This window comes from Solanum tuberosum, unplaced genomic scaffold (assembly GCF_000226075.1).
Source record: "Solanum tuberosum cultivar DM 1-3 516 R44 unplaced genomic scaffold, SolTub_3.0 scf00133, whole genome shotgun sequence".
Lineage (NCBI taxonomy): Eukaryota > Viridiplantae > Streptophyta > Magnoliopsida > Solanales > Solanaceae > Solanum > Solanum tuberosum.
Window position 1 is genome coordinate 1,034,996 of NW_006239056.1, and position 16,998 is coordinate 1,051,993.

General features: G+C 35.7%; 1 protein-coding gene across 3 annotated transcripts in view; it reads right to left on the minus strand.

Moving 5' to 3' along the window:
* LOC102591136 (phospholipid-transporting ATPase 2) overlaps window positions 1–16,998 on the minus strand; it is a 52,594-nt gene that overhangs the window by 27,404 nt on the left and 8,192 nt on the right. For all 3 annotated transcript variants that reach the window (XM_006351099.2, XM_015310370.1, XM_015310371.1), the window contains exons 3-13: window positions 16,400–16,613; window positions 14,882–14,998; window positions 11,137–11,229; window positions 10,861–11,035; window positions 7,081–7,247; window positions 6,003–6,107; window positions 4,188–4,285; window positions 3,957–4,099; window positions 2,480–2,576; window positions 2,198–2,307; window positions 1,938–2,102 (exon numbers count right to left, since the gene is read on the minus strand). In XM_006351099.2, coding sequence (XP_006351161.1) covers window positions 1,938–2,102; window positions 2,198–2,307; window positions 2,480–2,576; window positions 3,957–4,099; window positions 4,188–4,285; window positions 6,003–6,107; window positions 7,081–7,247; window positions 10,861–11,035; window positions 11,137–11,229; window positions 14,882–14,998; window positions 16,400–16,613 — 1,484 coding nt within the window. The remainder of the gene's footprint in view (window positions 1–1,937; window positions 2,103–2,197; window positions 2,308–2,479; window positions 2,577–3,956; window positions 4,100–4,187; window positions 4,286–6,002; window positions 6,108–7,080; window positions 7,248–10,860; window positions 11,036–11,136; window positions 11,230–14,881; window positions 14,999–16,399; window positions 16,614–16,998) is intronic.

A 16,998-nucleotide genomic window follows, 5' to 3' on the forward strand; every position in this document is an offset into this window, starting at 1 on the left:
TTTAGAAAGCAAAAAGATGTATTTAACAGTAAAAGATAGAGAAGAATACTAGGTTACACTGGGAAAGCACATATGTTGAAACTGAAAGGAGTAGACCCCACCATATGTTTACCCATCTGCTACCATTTCTCAAAAAGATGAATAAACCTGGTTAAAAAGCCACATACTTCAAATCTAAAAAGAGTCGTTCTCCACTTGATCCGGCAAAACTTGAGGAAAGTGGAGAACATCGAGAATGATCTGAGAAAATGTGTGGGTGATCTCTTGAACTATTAAGGAAATGTCTCATTCAACTGAAGGAAGGAACAAGAATGTGCAACTTTGCAACTGGACAATGTCCTAGCTTACACCAATTGAATTGTGTATTGCTAAGAGGAACATCATGTACGTCAAAATCTTGAGTAACGCTATCAAAAACTCTCAAACTGCGGTCGACCTTTTATCCTGAAATTTTCTCATCAGTACTCCTAATGAACCTAAAATTCCTACAAAAAAGACCCACTTGCTAGAACAGTATGTAAACAAAACTTCAGTGCAACCAAGAAGCTAGCATGATTCACTTGGACTTTTGACCTATATAAATGGAACTAAGTGAACAAGAACTTCCACTGTCTACATCAAATCTGAAAGATGCCGAAAGTTCCACAACTCACTGTAAAGTGGCAGCAAAGTGTGCATCTTAAACAATTGGAATACCATCAAATGTTCCATTACAAGGAAATACAACAGCATGCTTAAATAGTAAATCTCAGAAACCTTCTATAATCGATAAGTCTACAATATCAAACTCAGTTTCCGGAAGAAAAGGGATTTCTTCAATATGAAGGTTAATACATCCTCCTGATAGTGTCTTTAACCCTCAGCAGACTTAGACAGTCAATCAGCACTTAATTTTCCAGGTTATATCACCACGTACCTTATTTCATTACCTATCAGAGAGATCTACCGAGCATGTTTGGTCGAGCTGCCAAAAATGCTTATCTGAAGAAGCAGTTTTGTCAAAATGGCTTTTCAAAAAAAGTACTTTTGGAGGGAGCAATTTGTGTTCGGCCAATTCAATTGAGAAGTGCTTTTCATTATTTGATATGCAGATTGTGTTCAGCCAGTCATTTCAAAGTGCTTTTGAGTGTTAAATTATGATAGAAGTCAAGTATCACGGTACATTTTACAATTAGGATTAGTTAAAACAGAAACAAATATTTTAAATATTCGTTATGAGAGAATTTTTTTATTAAAGTAAAAAATTTCATTTAACAAAGAGCAAAAAGGTGGCCCATATATCAGAAGTATATCAAAAATACAAAACCCCTACAACAAGACATAGTTCCCTATAAATGCCACCCAATCATCTGTACATAAAGGAACATCGTAGGTGCCACCAGCCCACCACAAAAAACAATAAGTGAAAAGAGGCTATTTCTCAAATGTACAAGATCTCTCTCAAAACACTCCTAGAATCACATTGAAGAAAGATGTGTCAAAAGACCTGCCATCTCTCTAAACTCTAAAGTCATGCAGACTAAGCAAGCAAACGATAGACTACAATGGAAGCAAAAGATCCATATAGGTGATACAATAAGTTGGGATTAAGACTTAGATTGATAAACTAACACAAGATCTGATGTTTGGCAAGATTCTTTTTAATATAGATACTTAGAGACTCTATGCCAGAGATTGTCAAGGAACCCCAAGCTATTAAATATTGACATAGAACTGGTCCGAATAAAGAAAAGTGGTTGTAATTCATATAGCCGACTCCAGCTAGTTCGAGGTTAAGGCATAGTAATTCTTGTTCTTCTATAGTGCCGTATGAGAAGAAATTGCAGATAAGTTGTTCAAGTAATACTTAACAGGTATTGAAAATCAATTTCACAGAGATCCAGTCTTCTCTTATGCTAAATTATGGAATATGGTATTACTGGGTAAGGAATCATCACCAGCATGTGCATGAGGCAGAATAGCCTCATCAGCTCCTTTTGACAAAAGTATGATATTTCCATTTTGACAGTCCCTGACTACCACAGACATCCTTTTTCTCTCAGAAGTGAACTCTAGGGTATCCAATACTTCATACTGGACCAGTGAAGCATTAAAATTGATATCTGCACTTAAGAAAAGGTTCCAAGAGAAAACAATATTACAATTGTATCTAGTATGTAAATAGTATTACTGTCTTTCCTCAGTCACAAACTCATACCAAGAATATTCCCTTTCTTTTCAAGGAAGACCATATTTAACCGAGCAGCAGCACGCACAAGCGCTTCCTCATCTTGAGATTGTGCCTTGTATGAAACCGCTCCAGCTTTGCTATAGGCAGTAAAAGGAAAAGGTATTAAAGTAAATAAAAATAATAATAATAACTTTAAGGCACCAGAAAAACAGAATACTACTACAGAAAAACAACGGACACCAATAACGGCCATCCTAGATTTTTAAAATTTGATGACTTCATCAAGAAATTCAGAGACAAACCATATACCTTTGTACAGGAACTACAGTGTTACATATTGCCATGACTATAAGAAACCGAATAGCATCTGGAGAACCAGAGGCAACAGCTTGAAGCAGTTCAGGATCTGCATGGAAGACAAAGTTTGCTTATGCTTCTTTTTTACAAGAGGGAAATATATAAGTGGTAAGGAAAAGGGTATGGAGAACACATTAGTTCTCAAGCCAAAGAAAAAGGAAAATCAGATAAGGGAAGGTCAGATTAAGTTGAAGATGATGCTATAGAAGAGATGCCACTTTATGCAAAAGATGTTGTAGTCCTTCCCAGGATCAAAAATTTGAAGTTGTGTTGATCAACAGATTTACATGACTTGAGAGAGAGCAGTAAAAACTTCCAGATGGAATTACAAACGTTATACAGATATATAAAATGCAAGTGTATGCTAGTACCATTCAAATATAGGTTGAGAATGCTTTTAGATACGAAAGAAACTTAATCATATGAGGAGAAGATGTAGATAATCAAATGGCAGAGAATATGATAGGTTAGATTGAGACTGCCTGACAAAACCTTTTAACTTATAAATCATAGGCTCCACAAATTAGTAACAAAGATTATTTGAGTCATCATTCAAAAACAAGGAAGCAACTATTAAATCCCAAATTTTAGAATTCAACAAATGTGCTGTGTGTTTGTTTTAGCAACACATGCAATGATAATCTGCAAAGTACCCACTTGAGGAGTCTCCCTCATTTCAAGCATGTGTAGAAGGGAAGGAAAAAGCTTGAAAAACCTTTTCCTGAACTTTTGTGCATCAGGAAAGCAGCATAGTTGTGAGAAAAGCAGTCAAGCAGTCAAGCAGCCACATCCCATACTTTTTTCAAAAGAAACCAAGTAGAGAACTCATGGGTCACTCTGAAGCTTAACTAAAAGTCCAATACTAACAGAAATATATTTTTTTTGTATTAAAATGGAGCTTTCAGAAACATTGGTAACTACTTTTACTTTAAAATCCTTATTAATTGTATCCGAGTTTAAAGAAAAAGGAATGATGAAAGCAGAAGAAGATAAATATAGCCTATCTTCAGGCATCTCCATAAGATAACCAAGGAAAAAGTTTAATAGAGGTGGATGAGCAATAATATAAAAGTAGATCTGTAGTTCTTATGATTGCCCTAAGCTAAGGACCTTGTATCTCAATCAGTATTAGTATCTGCTCATAATGCATTTGAACAATAGTCCAAAATCAAGTCTTCTTCCCATTTATAGGCACCTTCAAACACCACAGTAGGATCTCAAAAACAAAATCAGAAAGCTGAAAGCATTTATTGGTATATGAAGCTCAGTAAAGGGAGTAATTGAGTTCGCATCAGGTTGTACTCAAAGTTATCAAGACCCTGTATCTGTACCTATATCTTTGTTGGCACGTAAATTATTAAAGCCGAAGGAAGTTGAATTGCACAAGTCAAAAATAGAGAACTCAATAAAAGTATAACTAAGGCCTTACCCTTTAAACAATCTCCATTCTCATTGCCATAAAAGGTTCCACTAATACAACATCTTTTAAAGATCATCTTGTTTTCAGTAAGTGTCCCAGTTTTATCAGTCAATATATATTCCACTTGCCCCAAATCCTCACTAATTGCTGTGCTGCCATGAAAAGAAAAAGAAGATACACAAACAAATGAATACTGAATATGTTAGCAAACAAACTTAAAACTAAGAACATGTTTCTTACTTTGTCGCATGGGATGGAGTACCAGTTTCTGGATCAACCATCTCATTGTCCCAATCAATAAATTTGGCATATAAGCTTTTTACAAGATCCAACGATACCTATCAAAAAAGAACGAACACATGTTAAAGCCATAGATTTTCTAATCCAAAGAAAAAGTTGAACTTCTTAGTGCAAAGTTAAACTTCTTAGTGCATAAATTAACCTTGTAATTTATTTTGAAGCATTATCATACCTGTCCTTGCAGAGTTGCATATCGCCTAACATTTTTGTGTTTTCAACAGTTACCTCAGCTTGTTTATTGGTTCAATAAGGGATTATTTTAGTTGACAAATATACCTACTTATATGAGATTTTCCTCAAGATTAAAGATCGGGAAAAAAATGATGTGCTCCATCGGTTACCTGCTTCCTCCCACCAGTATAGATATCAGATAACTCTTCCCACCAAGGGTTAAGCAGATGGGAAGATATTAACTAGTACTTTTTTACCTCCACGAGGTAATGTGCTTAAGTTTACTAGACCGGCTTCAAAGCTAATTCAGTCAGATAAGGATATTAAGGCTAACTTGAGTAACACTGCTGATTCCTCAAAACATCTAACTTCCTAGGGTCCTATGAAATATGTCTCAAGACATAATGAAAAAGTAAAAGAAAAAAAGAGACGCTGAAATAACATTTAAAGTACTCTCAGGATAGGTGAGTCAGAGGTCAGGAGCCCAATCAAAACTAGCTAGACTTCCCTCTCAGCCTGCCTGCAATCGGTGAAACTGTTTGACAAAGATTACTCATCTTTCATGCGGGAAGTGATCCATGGAACTCTTCTCACTTGGAATAGAGCTCACGAGAAGAAAAAAAATAGGTTCAAGTACAAAGGCTATTCTGTGAGTTTAGAGGGAAGAAAATAATTCATAATCTATGTGCCCAAGGTCAGATCATCAAAGCAAATTATTAAACTAGTCGAATTGAAACTACAGAAAAAGTGTTTATGGTGGTCAAGACACAGAATATGGTGAAAAGATGCTAAACATGGGAATTAGAGTCAGCGGATATCAGTATTAAGCAAGAGGAAAGCACATCAGGATCATCAAACAAAGGATCGAAGGGAACAGTTATGCAGAATTACCAAGAAAGTAGTTATCAGCTATCTCTATTATTGGATATAGCTTGAAATAGGATATACAATGTTGTAAGATATAGCATGACTATGTATTAGTTTCGTCTCCGCTGGATGCACCACAGGACAGGTTGAACCACTATGAACCAGCAAAGAACAGTCATCAAGAAAATCAGACTAGAAAATGATAAACTGGAAAAAGAGACACTCAATTGCACCATTATATACAGTAATACTAATATAAATTAAGGGAGTAAAAAAAGTGAAAAATTGAACTTATCACTCCACTTTCATAACCACTATCAGCCTGGAATTCTATTTGCTAAAATTCATAATTCAGGCTACCAGTGAAACTGAACAATTCAAACAAATTTGGTCTTTAATACGTGCACCAGTCAACTAGAAGGAACAAATTTAGTTTTCAATCTGAATATAAAGTACAGCAGATAAGCTTTTGCACTGTACTGAATCAACATTATGCCATTTTCATTCACTGTAATACAAGAAGAATCACGGCTGAATTTCAAATGAAAATATATCTTGATATGATCATCCAAGGGGAATCCGAATACGCTGTTTTAGGTTCTATCAATAGATCTTCTTTGATAAATGACTGCTACAAAATACAAAGTTACTCTAGAATATGACAGGAAAATGTCATAATGCAACAAACCATAGTGGGAAGGATACTTCACAACCTACCTTTATTGAAATGGGAATCATGATGGAACAAAGAAGCTCAAACCGAAGAGGGATGACCAGTAACTCGTACCATGGACCTTCATTTGGATATTGGACATACCATAGCTACAAGATGAACAAAAACCTGCAATCAGACGGATGAAAATCCACACCAAACAAGGATCTGATAGATCTCAAGAGCTTGCTACTTGAGTGCTCAACAATCAACGGAGGAAAAGCAAGACAGAAAGCAGAAAAACTAATTTGAGAGGAAACAATCTAAGCAGTAAAATGCATTATACAATCTCTTTTGATATACAAAAATGTTGAAGTGGGTGACTATCTCATTCAAAAGCCTAAGTTGTTAGAGAGAGCGCATACTTTAATCACTTAATTATCCTCTTTCCTAATTTATGTGGCACACTTTTTAGTCAATCCCAAAAAAAATGTCACCTGTTGATATTAGAACATAATTTAACTTTAAAATTCTCATTTTACTCTTAATGAGATGACTTATAGTCAACAAATGTCTAAGGCACATTAGACCACAAGTTCCAAAAGTCTTTATTTCTTTCTTAAATGGTCACACCATGATTTACATGGGTAGAAACACACAATTCAGTAAATCAAACAATGGCCTCTGTAATAGCTTAAGCTTTTAGATGAGATGGTCAGACACTTTAATATGGTATCAGCACAAGCAGAGACATGGATTCAAGTCCGACATGGATTCAAGTCCCACAGTTACCAATTAGCAAAAGGAATTTTCACGTAATGTGCCCAACAGAAAAGAATTAGGCTGGCATGTGAGAGGGCATGCTTGAGATATAATCAAGTACGGTAAAGTGTGACTCTGTAATAACATAAAACTTCAGACTAGATGGTCAAACAAATCAACAATATGGATATTTAAAAAGGTTTTACCCATAAAAGATAAAATATAAAAAGGTCACAACATAATTTTGTTTTTCAATTAGAGCATATATAACTTTAAACCAGTAGAGGTTCAAAAACACCCTACATATATAGCTTGATCATTAACTCAGAAAATAAGAAAATAATATTAATAATATCATTAGCATACAGATAAGACACGAACCTTGCGTGCTTCTGTATCTTTCCAGACATTCCCCGCAATACCCAGAACAATAACAACAACTATCTGAAAAACAAATATTGCACCCGTCAACTTGTCAATCATGGCATCCATGGCTGTAAGCTTTGGTTCTGGTATGCCCCTACTCATGCCAAGCTTTGTTTCATTTCCTGAAAGAAAGAGGGAGATGTCATGAATATATTCACGAAGAAGAAAAACGAGGTACCTCAGGTTACCATATCTGATAAGTAAGATGATAGTATTAGTTCATACTTATGGACTTTATGAGGACAGGAGATAATAGAAACAAGTTGGACAATATAGAAAAGTACAAATTAAATCAAATAATTTTAGAGCATTTTTAATTGCAACACATATTAAGATATTCATTCATTACACCTAATCATGATGTAATTTGGTTAGGTAAGGAATGATGTGATATGGTAACAAATATCTTTACCGTCATAAAAGTGACTCACATATAAATCTATCATTACAAAAAGAAACAAACTTCTAAAAATATTATAAATATCGTATCTCCCCCAAAAATGTAAATACGAAATACACAAAGATGATTTATTTTTAAAAAATCACAGATAATTTTAGATAAAATCTTAATTAAATGATTAACTATATACAAACACATCTATATAATTTATTGAGAAATACGATTTATTATATAATTTATTTGACATTAAAAAACCAAATTAGTTAAAGTTTGTAATGTTAAGGAAAAATGGTCTGGTGGACACTTGTACTTGTATCAATTTGTATTGTGAACGATTCTAGTTAACTATTTGTCATCTGAACCCTTAAACTTAATTAAAATGAAAATTTTAAACCCCTTTGACCGTTGACCAGGCTTATGTGGCATTTGTTTTGCTGAGTAAGATATGGCGCGTGATATCACACATGTAAAAGCAAGTGGAAGCAATGAATTTGCTTTAAAAAATATTAAATAATAAAAAGATAAAGAAAACGTCCCCAGCCCCACCATTTTCTTGAAGGCAAAGAATTAGATGCAAATTTTAAAGGTGTCATCATAAACCTCATCAGCCTTCCAATATCAAATTTAGGGGTCTTGACTCTTAAGGATTTTACCTTTCGAATATAATCATTTTTAGGGGAAATGTGCTGAAGTTATTTTCTTAATTTTCCTGCAAATTGATTCATGGATGAATTTTACAATCATCTTCCTGCGGATCTAACAATGGTTGCCATATCTTGCTTGGTTTCCCTTCAAGTCACAGAAACTTGCTTGATTTATCATGATCGCAATCATCTTTCTGCAGATCTGACAATGCGTTGAGATTTATTTTGACTATGCATACTTTTCCTTTTCTTTTTCTTCTACGAAGACCCCAAAAATGCCCCAGTCTATTTTCGCAAAGTTGTTCTATTTCTGTTTAATCTCTTCAAATAAAGTGATGTCTCTTTTTGGTGTGAAAAAAAATTGAAGAAGAAAAGAACAGGGGATATGGAGATTGTGTTGACAATGATTGAAGGTTAGGGGAGGTGGAGGAATGGTGAGAGAAACAAAAACTTTATTTTATTTGGTAAAATAAAACTTTTATTGATTTTGTCTTTTGTTTAATATTTTTTATTAATAATTAAAAAAATATTTATGAAGAAAATTATGACATGTCATTAATAAATGACATGGATATGACATGTCATTTATGCAAGGGAGAGTGAGCTACACACATAGCTGGAGGGATTTAAAAGTCTCATTTTAATTGAGTTTAAGAGTTCAGATGACAAAAGGATAAGTAAAAGGGTTCACAATACAAATTGATACAAGTACAAGGGTCCACCAGACCCTTTTGCCTAGAAAAAATTTAGTGACATCATTTCCCTGTATATGACAACTGAATAGCAAAAGCACTTGGCCAATTTACCTGATTTTCATCAGAATGCAAAAAAAAATTGTACAGTAAATAAATTGGGATAAAGCAATTTATTCAACACTGGTAAATGATTGCCTTGTCATAGCTACAAGAAGTAACAAGGGAGACAGATTATTGATGGTGCATTGATTGTCAGTGAGTGTACTGATTCCAGACTTAGAGGTGATGAAGCAGGTTTCATGTGCAAGCTGAACATAGAAAAAGCATATGACCATGTGCCTTAAAAGGAGCATGCCTCACTCAAGATAATCTTATGAGTAGAAGATTCCAACTGGCCAATAGGTGTTACATGTGTCAGACTGTCAGTCAACATCAGAAAGCATCAACCACCTTACGCTTCACTGCCCTTTTGGTATATGGTCCTACCCCTTTCTGGTATAAACTGGTCTATGCCCTTCAATATCAGATATGATTACACTAGTTGCAGCTCTATGAAAGTTAAGAAGAAATCTGGATCATGAGCCATAACCCATTCAACTGAGGGAAGACCAATTTATTTCCTATTATAAAGGAAAAAGGACTTGCATATGGTGTTCATTGACCTTGAAAAGGCCTAAGATAAAGTCCCACGAGAAGTCCTATGGCGATGTTTGGAGTCTAAAGGTATACCGATGGCTTACATTAGGGCGAGAAAAGACATGTATGATGGAGCCAAGACTCAGGTAAGAACTATGGGAGGAAACTCGGAGCACTATCCAGTCGAGATGGATTTGCACCAGGGATCAGCGTTGAACATGTTTCTACTAGCCTTGGTGATGGATAAAAAAAAATTGTGAGTAAAGGTAATTGTGTATTCACCAAGTACTCATCATCAAGGATAATGAGGAAAGTCACTTACAACCTAGAGGGCACCATTCCAGCAAAAAACAAAACTAGACTAAGTGGCTTTACAATTTCCCTATGAAATCAACAAAAAGTTTTATATCCTCCACTCTATCCTGTTTACACCAAAAATAAAGAAGACTAAGACAATTCATCTTGATCTTCTGCATGTTGTTGGATTTGTCTTCAAAACCTCTTGCATTTCTTTCCTTCCATAAGGTCCACCAAACACATGCACGTATCATTTCCCACCAGTTCCCTCCAGTCCTCCTCTGATTCTCTTCTCCCAATCCCTTTCCAACTATTAGGCATTCCTCTGGTAGTTTTTGGAATCACCCAGTGCACTCTAAGCAAACAGAAGAACATGTTCCACAGATATGCAACTGTTTTGCAGTGAAGAAACAGATGACTATTTACTTCTGCATCCAATGTACACATAAAACACCTTGAGCAAATCTGTTTACCTCTTCTCTGTAGTACTTTGTGAGTTGGGAAAGCTTTCCTACACACTAACCATACAAAACAAGAGATTTTAGGGGGATCTTGGTTTTCCACAAAAGCTTCCAAGGCCATGTTGTGGACTGTGAATGGATAGCATTTTTATTCCAGTAGCATGACTTCACAGTGAAGATGCCCTTGTTGTGAAGATTCCATATTGTTCTGTCAGCTACATCAGATAGTCCTTGGAAAAATCAACATTTGGTCACAGGGAACTTCATCATTCAAAAAACTTGTGCATATAAGCAGCAATGAAACAACCCCAACCACGGTCCTGTAATACATCAACCCTGACCTAGAAACTGCACAGGTTTCACTCCTATTAGTCAATTGTCAGCCTGGTGTTGACAAGGAGTAATGTCACCAAGCTTCAAAATACATATGCATATTGGTCTTCTATTAATTCTTCTATCAAACATCATTAAATTGCAGTATTAACAAACTATTCTTTCACCGATCACAAGATTATACTGACAAAAAAAGAAACAAACAACAAAGGGAAAAAATATGAAGTACAAAATCAATGTTCCCTCATCATATTCATATGAAAACTTGCCTGTATAAACAGCAACACCACATGCCCATTCTGTGTTCCTCAAATAGCATGATTGGAGAATTGTATTTTTAATGGTCAAAGGGCAGATATCATTGTCCAAGAATGGAGGAAATAATCTCATGTTTGCATCAAACCTTCTGATGTCTTTATCTGGAACGGGACACTCGATCACACCCTGTAAAAGAACATAAACATGTAGAATGCACAAAAAGAGCATTTTCACCAGAACCAATACTAACAGGTTATTTCGCTTCAATGTAAAGAACTAATGTTTACCTTGATTTTGTGCAATAATTCAGAATCTATTCCCATACAAGCAGAAGCAACCACCCTTGTCTTAAGATCAGTTTCACCATCAAGGGCAGCTGTCTGTAATACGATATAGCAACAACAAAATGTAACCAATAAGTCAGTTTGAACAGAGGTAACCATCAAAGTATATTGAACAGGAAGATTGAAGCGTAGGGCCATCCATTAGGAAAAAGTCATCAAACCTATAAACAGAAGATTAAATCAAATAGAGTACATTCATCAATAAAAGACGCAAGTAAGAAATGTTTTAATTTGATCCCAGAGTTCACAATGGAGCATCCACAATTTGCATGCACCAAGCAATTGAAAGCAAAGAGCTCACAACTGATTGGGCCAACCAAGGTTTCACAAGCATTTAGCAACCAGTTTGCTTCAATGTATTTATGTCGCAACCAATGACACAATCTGAAGCGGGGACTGAATTTTGAAATATACATCAACTTATAAATCTGTTGCAGATGCATTCCTCCAATTTTCTTATGGTCAAACACTAGGCCAGATTACGAAAAATTGAAGAGTGTCACATAGTTACTGTTCTAAATAGAAGAGAAACGCCAAACAATATGCATAGATATGTGTTAGTTTTAACATTTTGAATAATAAAGAAATAAATATCTGCAAGTTTCATTCTTAGACAACTCGGAAGGAGGCTGAGCTAATTTCACTTGTTAAATCAAAGTGAATATAGAGAAGCAAAAGGCTGGTGTGGAGTCTGCTGACAGATGTACGTTTTGCATATAAACCTGCGCTAAGTTACTAACCAATAAGGACAAATAAGACTATATGCTACTTGGTTTGTCTTTCAAGAGATGATTACATGGATGAGTATCAATTATCAAGAATCTTCATGCAATACTGGATAACTTAGCCAAGGCTATTGAGTTTGGCTCTAGTTGAGAGGAGTGGATGTCAATTAACCCCCTTGACTCACCAGAGATGACTTACCATCTAGCCCCCCCTACATTACAAGTTTTTGCCAGTTTAAGTACTTTTAGGAGTTGGAAATAATTCATCTTTATGGAAAGATAAGATTTTGAGAGAAGTCTCGGTGCATCCTTCATAGGCATCATACCTTAAAAAGGAGGGAACAAGGAACAGCAAGGACTACAAGCCTACGAAGTGTAGTGGGAAACATCTAAAATATATACTCTCAGATGTTTTTCTAGTACTAAAGAAGGTGTTGGACAAGACAGGGTCTACCTCTCGGAATGAAGTCAAATCCTTAACGCAGCTTTGGTGGAAAAGGAAGTCAAATCCGATGACTTCCAACTATGTCATACCCTTAGACACTTCCAATAAAGACCAAGCAGTGTGGAGCCCATACTTAACAGAGTAGAGAATAGGCTAAGAAGACAGCAAAAGAGGTACTTGTAGAGAAGGAAGAAGAGGTATTAACTAAGAGCACTCTGTGGAGCATCCCTAGGCACATTATACCATCGTTTCATGCATCGGACAGTGTCACGGGTAAGATAGGAAGGCTCCATAAGATCTTTTTGTGGTATTCAGCAAATGAGGATAGGAAATTCCAAATAGTTAGCTGGGAGGATGTTACATCTGCGGAGGACTGCAAAGTGTCAAAGAAGTAGTTGGAAGTTGGAGTCTTAGAGAAGTTGATTGCCCCATCAAGAAAACCTGGCAGATGATTCCATCATGTATTTTTGGTGTATTTGGAGGAAAGGAATCTCAGATGTTTTGATGGTATCTCAACTCCAATTAGCAGTTTGAAATCCTTTTCCCTTATTAGTCTCTTCCATTGGAGCAACTTATCCCTGTAAATGATATATTACCCCTCTTAGATTTCATTAGCTCCCTCAATATGGCTTAGCGACCTTTCTTGTGCTTGTGGTTAACTCCCTGATTAAATAGGTGTTTTTGTTCTCAGGAGTTAACCATATTTTTGTGTATGTAATTTGCATCTCCTTGATGCCTTTCTAATACAACATCTTACTTCATCAAAAAACATCTGCGGAGGACTGCAGTTCTTGGGGTTAATTATCCCCAACTTTCAACATAGCTCTATTAGGAAAATGGTTATGGAGATTTAGGATTGAGGAACGTGCTCTATGGAAGGTGATAGTAGAAAATGGTGATGTTGAAGGGGGTGGACGACTAAAACTATCACACAACCAGTTAACTGTGAACTTTGGAAGAGCATCATGGAAGGATGAAAAGACTTCACTGGCAACATAACTTTCAGGGTAGGGGATGGAAGTAAATTATCTTTTGGAGATACAAGTAGCATGAAGAATAGATATTGGGAATATTTTACAGTATCTCAAACCAGAAGTAGATGACAGTTTCAATTTGTAACGTACGAGATGGGAGAGTCCATTGGAAAATAAGGGTCAAGAAGAACCTTCAGGACTGAAGTAGCTGAATTCCAAAGTCTGGTCGGTATGTCTTACAAGTAGGGACATTTCATAATAGGAAGGACTCATGAGGTGGGGGTTGGAAAGAGATGGATTACTTTCATTAAAGTCATATTATCATAAGCTTTTGGTAAGGGAGTTTGATTTTCTACACTTATGGTTTGGATTCCTAGCGCACCAAAGAGGGTGTGTTTTTTCACTTGTATGGCAGCGAGAGGAGCTATATTGACAGCTGAAAATTTGAGGGAACAGCGAATTAAATATGTCAGTTGATGCTTCATGTGCAAATGTTCTGGTGAAGATGAGAACCACCTACTACTACATTGTCCGATACAACTCACTTATGGTCTGAGATTTTGAAATGCTTTATAACAGGCAATCCAAGCATAGCAGCAGAGGCACTCCCAAGTTGTGAAGTCAGAAGAAGAAAGAGAAGTCGAAAGCCCTGGAATGTTGTGCCACTAGCACTGGGTCTAGTGGAAGGAAAGAAATAGGAGAGCTTTTGATGGGATGATACTTGTGCGCCAGATGAAAAGGCTCTCATTTCTAGTTTCTTTTTGGTGAGCCCATGAGGTTTTAGTATCTAAAGAAGATTGAGCATTGTTTGTAGAGAATTATATTCTGTTGTTGATTCTATACTTTTAGGGGTCGTTTGGTGTGAAGGATAACACCAAATAGTCCTGGGATTAAATTATAGTGCCGCTTATTTTGTTGTTTGGCTGGCAAGTCGGGATAACTTATCCCGGGATTAATAATTAGTACCGGGATAAGTTATCCTTCCCCTTGGGTGGTGTAGTAATCCCGGGATAACTTAACCTGGGATAACTTATCCCGGGATAAAATAAGTAAATAACAAAAATATCCTTTTAAACCCTTTTTATACATCACTTTTCACATTCATGAAGGGTTTTATAACCAAATAAATTGTTCTTAAATTTATTATTTTGAATACAACAAACCAAACGCTCAATAAAAAAAATCTTAGCATAACTTATCCCATCATAACTCATTTAACTTATCTTAGCATAACTAATCCCATCATAACTTGAATTCAAACCAAACGACTCCTTAATACTGCTTGTATACGGGAAATTTTCCCATTATTAATACAAATGTTTACCTTATCAAAAGGGGGGAGGGGAAGAATCTATCTAAAGGCGAGCTTAATTTTTCTCAAGAATCTCAAGGTTCTTGTTATACCCTTCAACAATAATAACCATGTTTTATCCTAGATAAAGACAATCTTTCGATCCAACACATCTACTTAATACTTCAGGTAGAGTGAAAGAGCTGCAATATATTCTAAGACAGAAAATTTTGATAAAGGAATAATGATTTACCTCCACGTAACAAAGACCTTGTGGATCAGAAGTACCAATCAAGACCAGATCACAGGGAACTTCATCATTCTCACGAAGCCATACAATGTTACCAACACAAACGTCTTGGGCTTGAATCTACATGTAAATACAAGAAATGTAGGATATTAAATCTTCTGGTGAAACAATAAAGAAGAAAATAGTTATTGAGATGATGAAATAGAATACATCATAGTGAGTTAAGAATTATTTTCAACAAGACATTGTGCTTCATAAACAAAAAAATATTCTGGTGCTAGGTCAACACATCTAGTCACCTACAGATATGGTAGGTTACACGAACAAAATTAGATTAGCAGGTAAACATCGGATGAAAAATAAGGCTGAACTGTACACATCACTAAGTACACATAAAGTTCAGCACCTATATGCATGTCACAGCATTACCATGTGGTAAAAGAAAATCAACCTATACAGAAATTTATCTCCTTCAGCCATGTTAATAAAATACATATTTAAGAATGATAAAGGTAATAACATTTTCGACTATATTTGCAAAGTACAGACCTTCTGGGAGAAAAGAAATTGCAACACTCAGCCCTTCTATAAAGTCAAATTTGGCAAACTGATACTCTCTCCAGCAAAAAGTTAAAATTATATCTTTACTTGACATGTTAGAATACTAGAATCCTTCTAAAATGGCAAAGGATATTCATGTGGCTTTTTGAACTATAAATATGGCTCACTCATGCCTCTGTGCTGATATTAATATACTGTAACAGTTTTAAAACTATGGAGGATTATACAAGAAGGTGCACTTTAACTTTTCAACTTCTGGGAATAGAACAATCGAAGGTTGTATTAAGAAACTAAAATTGGACCATGTAACTTTGGCACTATGATGAAGTACAATGGAACGATTATGGATGCTCCATCATGATGGATAAGTAGACACTGGACAGCAAGAAATGGAAAAATGATCATTAATGTTGGTTAGTTCTCCAAAAGGAAGTTTGTTTCTTGAATCCATTGATGCTAGCGACTCTTCTACTGAATCCCCAAAAATAATCTCCTTGTTTAAGAATATAGAGAGAACTGGAGCAGAATGTCATGTGGCAAGAATTTTCTGAGGCAGTCAACATTATCCTCCCAAAAGAAAAGGCACTCCATCCCAAATTGAAAAGGCTATTATGCAGGGAGATATGCGAGTGCAACAAGTACCCTTTAACTTCGGGAGTAGAACAATCAAAAGTTTGTGAACTTCAGGAGTAGAACAACCAAACATTTGTGATAAAAAACTAAGGTTGGATCACGTCACTTTGTGGTGTAATATTGCATGTGACAAGAATTTTTATCCCAAGGAAGTAAACATTAGTTTGGCTCGTATAAACGAGAAAAGAACAATGGTCAATTCAGGACAGTGCAGGTGAAACAAATCAGACAAATCCCAACGTTGAATTAAATCAAATAAGAAAGGAACTTCCTGATATGTTTCTGATATAAGTAATGTAATGAAGAATGTAGACACTAATGGCATACATGTTTTCTAATGCCCTTCCGCACAACCCAAACTTCTTTCTCGTTAGCTTTCTTGTCTGAAAGGTATCTGTTGTAATCATCCCATGCCTCCTTTGTTGCTGAGACTGCAAATATAAAGATGAGAGGGCCCCATGTACTAGCAGGATTTACTGGAGTGATGAGTGACCATAGTTGAAGGCAAGCAATCAACAAAAAGTACTGGTTCATAAAGCGACTGGAAACAAAAAGACAGAGCTGTTAGGAAAAAGGAGAGATAGATATTTACAAATTCAAGCTAACAGAAAAAGAAAAGAACTGATTCCTTTTACAAAGTTTGATGCATGAAACAATCTAGGCAGCGAATGGAATAAGATAATCACAAACCAGAAAGAATGTCACCAATAGAATTAGTAATGTGATCAAATAAGTGTAAATGAATCAATTGGTGTAACAAAATACATAATGCTATTTTTTGTGCAAGAATCTTGTAAAAGATTTCCAATCACTGAATCCATGCTGCATGATTTTGACTTAATTTCTGTTCCCATCTCTAGTCTTTATATATCAGAATAAACTAGTCAAGCCCAGACTAAATGCACAGTATTCTGATAATCTATTAC